A 9934-nucleotide genomic window follows, 5' to 3' on the forward strand; every position below is an offset into this window, starting at 1 on the left:
TGCACAATCACAATGTGGTGAAAGACGAGATCCACTCGTGAAATTATTTTCAACTGGATTCTGTAACGGAACACGATCCTTTTGCGGGTTCGCTCTCCGAGTCTTGGCAGGAACCGTGACCTTACCCTGAGGCAAAGGTGAATTTAGCACGCAAACGCCATCAACCGGCTTTCTGCACCCGCTGCAATGTTTAACTCATTTCACACACGTCCGTCAGCCCGGATTCCCACGGATGTGCACACACACGCAAAGGAAATCATAAGAAATATTCCATTTTCCACTGGTTAAATTTTATTCAATTTGCAACTGTCACTGAAAAGATTTGATAAGTGTTTCAGTTTTCAGGTTTTGTTTACAAAAAATGTCATCACCAGGCAGAAGAAGTGTCGACTGAAGAACCGTCAGTGTTTATTCCCGCGTGGCTACGAAACTACTGTCAAGACAATACTGAGAAGTATTTACAGATCATTTATATTAGCTCGGCAAATTTCATCTCCCGCTACTTGATTTGATCAATCACATCGTACTTTACATTTTTACACAGTAGGAACTGATGGAGGTGCAGACCGTGCGTTCAACAGTGCAAATCGAAGCCGCAGCCTGCGTCTCTCACAGCACGCCACATGGAATGTTTACAACAGTTTGACTAGATATGATTTCCAAAAAGTCCCGTATAGTAAATCACGTTTTTTTAATATTTTTTTATCAAGGAAACTTATAACCAATGTTTTTTTTTTTATATTTCACCATCTTGCTCTGACGTGCTCAGTTCTTGAAATATACATTTTGCCTGCATGATGAGCGTGTTCTCCGACGCACGTCATCCGTCTGTACATCTGTACACTTGTTTAGCATCGTTGTATGACGATGGCCGATCAGCAAACAGCAGTCCCGCTAAGGACAGTCCTGAGGCGGGGGGGCGGGGCCTGTACTCGGAGGGTTAGAGGGGGAGGGGTCAGAGGGGGGCGGGCTGCATCATAAGTGGGCGTGCTCGGAGCTCTGGTCGCTGTCGTGACTGTCCTCGTTGGCTAAGGAGTCCGTCGAGTGGTGGAGCGCGGCGATGCCGGAGAACTCGGACGGCAGCAAAGTTCCCTTTTTCACGTTCACCAGTTCTTTCTCTCGAGCTGCCGCCCCCTGCTGGCCGCCCTTCACCCTTTTCCACTTCATCCTCCTGTTCTGGAACCACACCTTCACCTGCGGGTCAGAGGGCACAGAAGGAAAGTCAGATTCACGGTCGTGTGAGCAGCGACACAAACAGAAATAATCAAGGAGCAGCGATGAAGCCTCAGTGCTCGACCCGGAGTTTGGCAGCTCCCTCTCCTGTGAACTCGTTCCGTTCCATCTGCCACTTGGCGTCTACCTGTTTTTCCCTGACTCAACAGCCTCGGCCGTATTTGCGTCTCTCAGACTGATGATTAAGCTGTTGCTTAAAACAGTTTGCACGTCAAGTAGCAGCAGAGGCTCTCGGAGTGTTGACACATGCGCCTGAGGGGAGGGGAGGGGGGGGGCCTGGCCGAGCTCACCCGCTGTCACGCAGGGTGAGGTGGGTTTATTTTTGGGGGAGCGTCGGTCCGAGGGGGGCCCAAGTGAACACATGGCACAGGAAGTTAGGTGACAGCACAAACGTTTGTCTTGCGCGTCAGGGGCGTACGCCGGGCCGAGTGTCACCTCGGATTCCTCACAAGCCTCTGGGCCTTTTCTGGGAGCAGCAGAGGGGGATCGAACATGTGATCCTCCCGGTAAATCACAACAACGCATCCTGAGACTCCTGACCTCTGACCGGTCGAGCAGAACTGATGCTTTGTTTTGAAACGGGTCGTTTAATCATCCGCGGAGCAGGAGGCGGCGGCTTGGTGCAAACACACAGAGCAGCTGGACTGAACCTGGGTCACATCAGGTGAAAAGGTCATGTCGTGAGTAACCTCTGGGGATTTAATGCTGAAATTGTGTCATTAAAATCATAAGTTATATGTAATTTAAAGGTTTAACCCGAATTTAACCTGGTTTTGATTGAAATATTTATTAATCTGAAAAAGTCTTCTTACTGGGAAAACTTCAATCCAAAAACTTCAATTCCCCTTTTTTCTTTCCTATGCTCGTGGCGTCAACTCTAAAAGCTACAACGAGCGAGGCCCCGCTGCTCCACCTCTGCCATCTTTGAATCGGCTCCAGTTTTGTCACGGCCCGTGGATCCATAAAACATCCGTCAGATTTCCTCCAAACAGCTCGCTGATTGTAATGCCAATATTTACCTCACTATCTCCCGCTGTATATTTTCCGCGACACAAAAGCTGAGGTCACACACAACTTGCGGTGCATGAGCCGGAGACGCTTCACGCACGTTTTGTGCCGCTCGGTGCCACAGACGGATTTATCGCCGCAGCCTGGGAGACGGTCGAAGTGGAACGGAGGTGGCTGCGCTGACTGGAGTTATGTGGACGGGGGTGTGACGCTAAGCGAAAGCAGAGGTTTTCTGACACACTTGATGTATTTATCACTCTTCACGTCAGTTTCTTGCTGCTTGGAAACTGATGAGTTCGCTCCTAAATGTGACCGAGCAGGTTTTTACGGCTCACTTTAGTTTGAGAGGCCGTTAAAACGCACCTGCAGATGGTTTCAGTCACTGGGAAAACTCGGCATCGAACCACCAGTGGATGTCCTGTGCAGTTCTATCACGTGTGGCCACAATGATAAACACTGGAGACCAATCAATATATCGGTTGGATGATAATATCGATCGATATGAGGATTTCACAGACTCACGGATCAGTATCAACTTTATTTGACATAAGCAATGTAGAAAACATGTTTATATTTTGCCTAAAAATTATTATTTTCAATATATTTGGTTTTATTTGTGTTTTCTTTTCATTTATATTTATTTATAATACAGTTTATTGTTAAAATCACCGAGCTGGTGAAGATGTTCTGAAATCAGACGTGATGCATTTTACTGAAGGAAAACAGGGATGGAACAATCATTTCTAATTTCCAAGGTCCATAAACCTGAGTTAATGTAATTTATTAGATGAAATTTGAGACTATTTAGATTTCCCTGCATTTTATCGCACTTTAATTCTTTTATATTGTTTAATTTGTCATTCTAGTTTCTTTCGTTTGGCCTTGGACCTTTCCGACGTTTTAATGAGGCTTTACAGGAAAATCAGGTGGAACTAACAGCCGGCTCTGTTCCATTCTGCTGTCCCAGTCAATGCACAATAAAAAAAGTCTGGGCCCCGGAGCTAAATGGAACGGTGCCACCGGTGATGTTATTCGCTGCACAAATCAAAAGAACGTCAGTTAATATCGTCCGTCAGAGGATTCACGTGACGCGACGTAAATGAATCTGCACGGACGCTCACAGCTGAAGTTGTGGTTTTGAATCCGAGGCTTCACCTGAAACGCTCGTGTGTCCGATCTGCTCTTCACATCCTCTCTTCACTGTATCACGCTGCAGAGAATCACCGGCGAGGTGTCAGCTGCGTGTGACTTACAGCTTCCACTCGGGTGTCAGGGAACAACAGGCTGTACGAGCGTTTCCTTCCCCAAACCACTGATCTCCTGTGATTTATTTCACGTGTCTGTGTTTTACAGCAACCGACCAAACTTTATTTTTCCTCTGCTCGCAGGGTGTAGTGGGCGAGAGGAAGTGACTTGCTAGACAGCACTTCCCTTCAGCCCGTCTCCCTGTTTTGACTGTGGCCCCGGCTGAAAGAATAGACAAGAACATCTGGAATACCATAGTCCCGTCACACAGCCACATCTGGAACACGACGGCCCTCTGAACCAAACTTAGGAAAACACAGTAGCGAGCTGAAGGAGCCTCTTCGTCGTCGTGCCGAGGCCACCTCTGCTTTCACAACATGGCATCAACGTGCTAATGTGAGGGCTCGACCGTGTCAGAACCTGAGGGGGAAACGAGCAGCGGGAACGTACTTGTCTTTCAGTGAGGTCGAGATTGACGGCGATCTCGTAGCGCCTTAGCCGGGTCAGGTAGTTGTGGTGGGCGAACTCGGCCTCCAGCTCTCGGATCTGCTCTTTGGTGAACGCCGTCCTCTCCTTCCTGGGCTTGCTGCTCACGTCTGACTTGTAATTCCCGTCCTGGGACTCTGAAACCAAACACCACACAGGTTTCTGTTCCACTCAGAGCAGATTTATGTGCAACACACACTCTCACAAAAAATAAAACTTAATGCAAATGTTATGTGGCAGGTGCGAGTCAGCAGGGGAAGAAAGGAGCAAGGTAAGAGAAACAATGGGAGCTGTCACTCACTCTTTATTGTTCAGTCATTGTTTATGAACACTTTAAGTGGCTGGAAGGACTCGCAAGTGGCTGCACATGTGTGTGTGTGTGTGTCTGTGTGTGTGTGTGTGTCTGTGTGTGTGTGTGTGTGTGTGTGTGTGTGTGTGTGTGTCAGTGTGTGTGTCAGTGTGTGTGTGTGTGAGACTGTGGCAGCTGTGCTCTCACAATAAGCCGACTTTTACAACATGGATTTAATTTGTCTTCGTCTTTAAGGAATCTGCTGCTGCAACTTGATTTCTTAAGTTATGAACCAAAACTGGTGCAGGATTAGTTTTTCACTCTCAAACCTGCAAGAAATATCACGACTAGAAACTATTTTCTGTTATTTTCTTCATGCACCTTTTTAATTCTCCTTTTCTCTGCAGTTTCCAGGAAGCCAGGAAAACAATAATTCCTCTAATCGCAATTGGGAAATTGCAGGAAAAGGCCTTAGAAACTTCATGCATGTATAAATAAAAGGTTACTAAGTAATATTAAAGAAAGCATGTTGGGGAAATGAAGTGATCCCTTTGATTAAAATAAGAAAATATGAAATAATACACGTGTGCAACAAATATAAGAAAGGGACTTTTCTTTTATTCTAATATTTTATCTAAAAGAAAATGCGAGAAACGTACATGTGAATAAAAACTAAATAAAATCCCCAGAACGTGTGTCATCTCCACTTTATCTCCTCGCCCCAGAAAATACTTTTTTGTTTTGGTATTTCCCCAAACTCTCTGGAGAAAAAGCCGAACGGTTCATTTACCCTCACGAACTTTCCTATTGTGTGCAGACTTTGAGGTTTTTCTCCGTTGGACAAATCGCTCTCGTTGCACTTGAAGGCAACAGCGATTGCATGCGAATTCATCAGCAGCTCTGTTCTGCAGCGTGTGTTAATCCAGCGGCGCCTGCGTCAAGCCAAACTGTAAATAGTCCTGCAGCTCGCAGCCAGACGCAGAGACGGTGCGAAGCCACGTCACAGGAGAAACCATCACCGAAGATCCCCCCCCCCTGGACCGGAGGGACCCCGGTTTGTTCTGCTTCTCTGCCAGAAAGTGGATCTTCCTTCTAATTAACTGTGTGTTGTTTTTTTTTTCCAGGGTGAAATTACTCCCTTGGGACGCTGAGGAGAAGATGAGGGGAAACTGAAACTGCTCTACAAAAGTTATATTTGTAAAAGCACCGTTTTAGAGCCGAGGACAAACACAAACAGATATATAAACTGCAAGAATTCCCACATCAACTTGATGAAATGAAACAGGTCTTTGCTTGACCCGCAGCCTGTGTCCGGCTCCCCCCCCCCCTCCTGACCTTGCCTCTCCCTCCCTGTAATTTCGACCCGAGCGCTGCAAACAGTGTGTTGCTGATTGATGCCGGGCCTCAGACGTATTTATCCGCTCGCTCGCTGGTAAACACAGACATTGTGTAAAGAGAAATAAAAGAATAACACAGCCATCTGCTTCAGACCAGCAGGCCTGGAGTTAAAACCAGCGGCGGGCTTTTATGACACGGCCACGCCACCGCAGCAATTAGGTCCCCGCCGTAACTTTCATCTCGCCACAAGAAAGGGAGGAACAATATGAGAAAAATACGTGCACGCAGACAGTGCACGTCGTTCAGGAGCCGGGCTCGATGCAAGAAGGACCCTCGCAATTTTTTTTTGTATCTACGTTGACTTGGCGAATGTTTGTCCTGTGCTGAACAATTAGCTGGTGGTTTCTTTCCTTCTGTGCTTTGGGGTAAAATAACATCACAGCAGCTCATTAAGAACGAAGTGAAATGCTTCAACACATTCACAGTTTTTCTTTTCAAAGCAGATTTGGTCGCCAGCGAGAAGCCTTCGTTACCTCACGCCTCCTTTTTTACAACAACGCCTCAACAAAATGAGACGTTAAGCACCTTTTATTGTTCCACACAGAGAATCCAGTAACTTGTTAAAGAACGACCACTCCCTCGACGGCTCTACCCGAGCAGACGCTCCACAGGCTCCCGCAGCTCGGCCACAAAAACAAAAATCAACAGGTTCCCCAGAAACCAGACACCCAGAATCCCGAGGAGGTGGCTCATGTCATTAACCGACCCTGTGGCCTTCCTCGAGGAAACAATCACAACCGAGTATTAGAGGCAGAAATCCGAGACGCTTAATATTTGAGGAAAAAAAACGAGGGTGAACCCAGCATGGAAATGAGCTCTCGGTTTTTTTGTTATTATTTCTGTATCTAAATTCAGGGTTTCGCTCAAGTTCCTGGTCCAGATGGTGAAACCTAATCAGGGCTGTATCTCATGCGACTGGCAGCGGTGTGATATTTAGACAGCTGATCGAGTCAGCAACCTAGTTAGCCCCAATAATCAGCGTGATTGGTGTCAGCGTGCAGGAGAGGAGGCACCGCACATGTAATGAGTGTGCAGGAACTATTGTTGCAGGGGGAAGTGGGATTTAGAGGCCGAGGCTCGGTTTCCAAGGGATTTGACGAAGCAGGACAGGAAATGGGAGGTGGTGTGTTAAATCTGTGGATTTAATATGTTGTTGCAACAATTTGCATGTGGATAAAATGACACTGAGCCCAAACAGAGCTGTGAAACTACAAAAAGTGTCAGTGTAGAGTCAACATCTGTGAGTAGCGAGGATTTTTACCTGCTCTTTCTAATATTTGACACTTTCTATTATATTATAATCTAAACTATTACAAACACACACACTCCCTGCGATGACCACAACCCCCCACCCCCACCCCGATGAGTGGTACCAGCGTGTGGTCGAGTGCAGGTGACACTCAGAGGCCTTTAAAAGGCTGCAGGATCGCGGCTCACGGCCCCGCAGTCCTCAAATGGACAGAGGGAGCGGTGAGCGCACTTTCCATGGAAAACTAAGAACTCTCGCTAATATCACGTTCCCTGCGAGAACTCCCGTGACCCGACCCCAGCGGTTTGTCACGTTGTGATTGATTATTGTGGTGACGGCCGCGTTGTAAATGTGCTGCGGGTCAACAGGTTGTGTTACCTGTTTGAGTACAGTCCCGAAAAGGAGGGATTAATCTTACTTTGTGTGGATTATTAATAATATGCAGGTTGTGTAATCCTGTGTTTGTTCCTGTGTTGAGACTTTAAAGCAGCTGCTCTATTTATGGATTATCTTTGAAAAACGGTCCAGAGGTTATAAACATTAAGGTCCAAACATCTGCAGCCACCTTCAGTTTGTAAAGTCACTAATTTACTAACTTTAACTTTGTCCAACACAAAGTTTGTCTTTAGATAATATCTGTGAAAGTAAAACTGTGTAGTAAATATCTCTGACTTTTAAATTTAAGTCCATTTTAGAAAAATGTGCCGGAATATTAATTTGGGACAATTAAATAATTCATATTCCATGAAAAAAAAATGTATAAACCCCACATTTACAGCAGTTTATTGTTAAATGAGTTAATTACATTTTGCATTATGTTAGTTTTTATATACTTTTTTGATTTTGTAAAAATGTGACAAACTGATTAATTCTTTTTCCTCATTCTTTCATTTCAGTTTCAGACCCGACGTGACTTATTTTAACCGCAGTGATTTAGGCAAGTAAAAAAGTTGCTGTGTCAGTCGGGGGGGGGGTTTAGTGCGTCGCGAGGTCTTTTACAATCCATGACGTTAATTCTTTACTGTGCGCCTCATTTTCTGCCCCGTGAAGAGTGTCGCAACAAACCAGATGTGATCCTCGCAAACAAAACATGCCCGTACAGTCGGATGAGCCCACACGGTCGTGATGTGGCGTTTGCTGCACGCCTCAGTCCGTCTGCATCGCTCTTCCTCTGCTGCAGCCAACACCTACAAACTGCTTTTCAGATAGTTCTGTGTTTATCTATCGCAGCTGCAGAAACTCTCCACAGTTTATGTGCCGCTGAGAGATTTTGAATGACACGTACAGATGTGTGTGTTGTTCTTGAGCTCTGCTTGGAATTTCTTCTCACGCTGATATTTATGTGATGATGTTTATCTAGCGGACTGAACAAAGACACGCTGGACATGGTATTGATAATATTTGCAGAAAGAAATGTCAGAGGAATAAAACCTCTGCCCTTAGGATTGTTCCAGTTTTAAACACTGCAGTAAAATCACGTCGGTCTCAGTCGGTCTTACCTGAACTGTCACTTTTCCTCTTGCTGTTCCTCTTCTCGGCCTCAGCAGGTGACAGAGTCTGTCTGCCAAAGTCTGCCGGCACACAGGAGGCCCCTGTGGGGGTGCTGCCACTGCCCAGACTGGGGGTGCTGGCACACATGCTGGGCCCACCGGGGTGGCCCAGGTCCGGGGGTGTGGGCCCGCTGTCGTGGGACGAGAGGGAGTGCGGGTGGCACAGGTTGTGGCGCGTGGTAACGCCAGGTGAAGGCATCTGTGGGATATGCCAAGATGCATGGTGCTGAGGCGGGTGGTGATGCTGATGGGAGGGCAGGTGGCCGCGGTGTGAGTGTGGGTGGGGGTGGTGGTGGTGGTGGTGCTGCCCGGGGAACAGGCCGTCGTCCACCGGGTAGCTGGAGATGATGCAGGGCGCCGGTGAGGAGGTGGAGGAGGAGGAGGACGAAGAGGCCAGGTCGGGGTAGGAGACGTGGTCCGAGCGTCCGTGCAGAGTCAGGGGCGACTGGGTGAAGGCGGGATGAAGGGCCTGTGCCGGGGCGTGGGGGCTCCGCAGGCAACCGAACAGCGTGTGATCCATCGCATGCAAACACACCGACCCTCCGGGGAAAGGTGAGAGGGGCGAGTGGGGAAAAAAGGGTGAAGCTACTAAAGCAACCAACAAAAAAAAAAAAGCCAAGAAAGATCACCAGCACATATCCAAGATGCTTCACAAGTCTCCTCTCAGCAAACCCAGAAAAGCTTTTCCGTGGAAATCGAAATAGTCAAAGTAGAAAAGTATTTTGAAACGGGTGTCCTGTGGTAATCCGGAGCGTGCGGCCGGTTGCCAGGCCGTGCAGGATAAACACCAGGACAGAGCTGCAGCAGAGCCTCTCGGATGTCGGGAGGAACAGGGGACTGGAGCTCGAGGCTGGGAGCAGAAGGAGGTTCCTAGGAACTGCAGAACGAGGGGAGCCGGCGGAGGGGATGTTATAAATAGGGTGTAACGTGAGAGGGAGGCTGGGTCACAGACTGCATACGCGCTACTGACCACATACATATGATCACCCTCCAAAAAGCACAGCACAATAAATCTGCACTATTAAAATGGCTGAGCCTCAGGAAAGAAGGCAATTTATTTTGGACTTGGATGTGACCTCCGGTGGCCATCTTTTTTCCCCCTGCTAGAAGAAAACAGCCTTAATGGTTCATGGGTGTGGCTGGGGGGGGGGAAGGGGGGAAGGGGGAGGAGGGGGTGTGGAGAGATCGAGGGCACGAGGTGTCAGAGGTTATCTCAGCATGTTGTCCCCCCCCCCGACTCTGTCAGTTCTGACCCCGTTAAACACAGTTAGTCTTGTGGACACTCACTGGTTTGAGTCCCGGGATGTTAGAAGCTCCAGTGAACCACTGCTCGTCTGTGTGTCTGCGGCTTTAAAGAGAATACGAAATGTTTTATTCTAAAATAATAACGAGGAACTAAAAAGTATTTATCGCAAAGTATAAAGCTGGAAAGTCACTTAGTCGACCACACACTCACCTGAAGTTTGCCGTCCACCA

The 9934-nt window shown here is 47.5% G+C and overlaps 1 protein-coding gene across 1 annotated transcript; it reads right to left on the bottom strand.

Moving 5' to 3' along the window:
- Positions 1-268: 268 nt before the first annotated feature.
- Positions 269-9554, bottom strand: meox2a (mesenchyme homeobox 2a). Its single transcript, XM_035164622.2, has 3 exons — positions 8408-9554; positions 3937-4109; positions 269-1194 (listed from the first exon to the last, which is right to left on the bottom strand). The coding sequence occupies exons 1-3, from the start codon at positions 8976-8978 to the stop codon at positions 976-978; spliced, it is 963 nt and encodes a 320-aa protein (XP_035020513.1). The 5' UTR covers positions 8979-9554; the 3' UTR covers positions 269-975.
- Between the last annotated feature and the right edge of the window lie 380 nt (positions 9555-9934).

This window comes from Hippoglossus stenolepis, chromosome 8, assembly GCF_022539355.2.
Source record: "Hippoglossus stenolepis isolate QCI-W04-F060 chromosome 8, HSTE1.2, whole genome shotgun sequence".
Taxonomy (NCBI): domain Eukaryota; kingdom Metazoa; phylum Chordata; class Actinopteri; order Pleuronectiformes; family Pleuronectidae; genus Hippoglossus; species Hippoglossus stenolepis.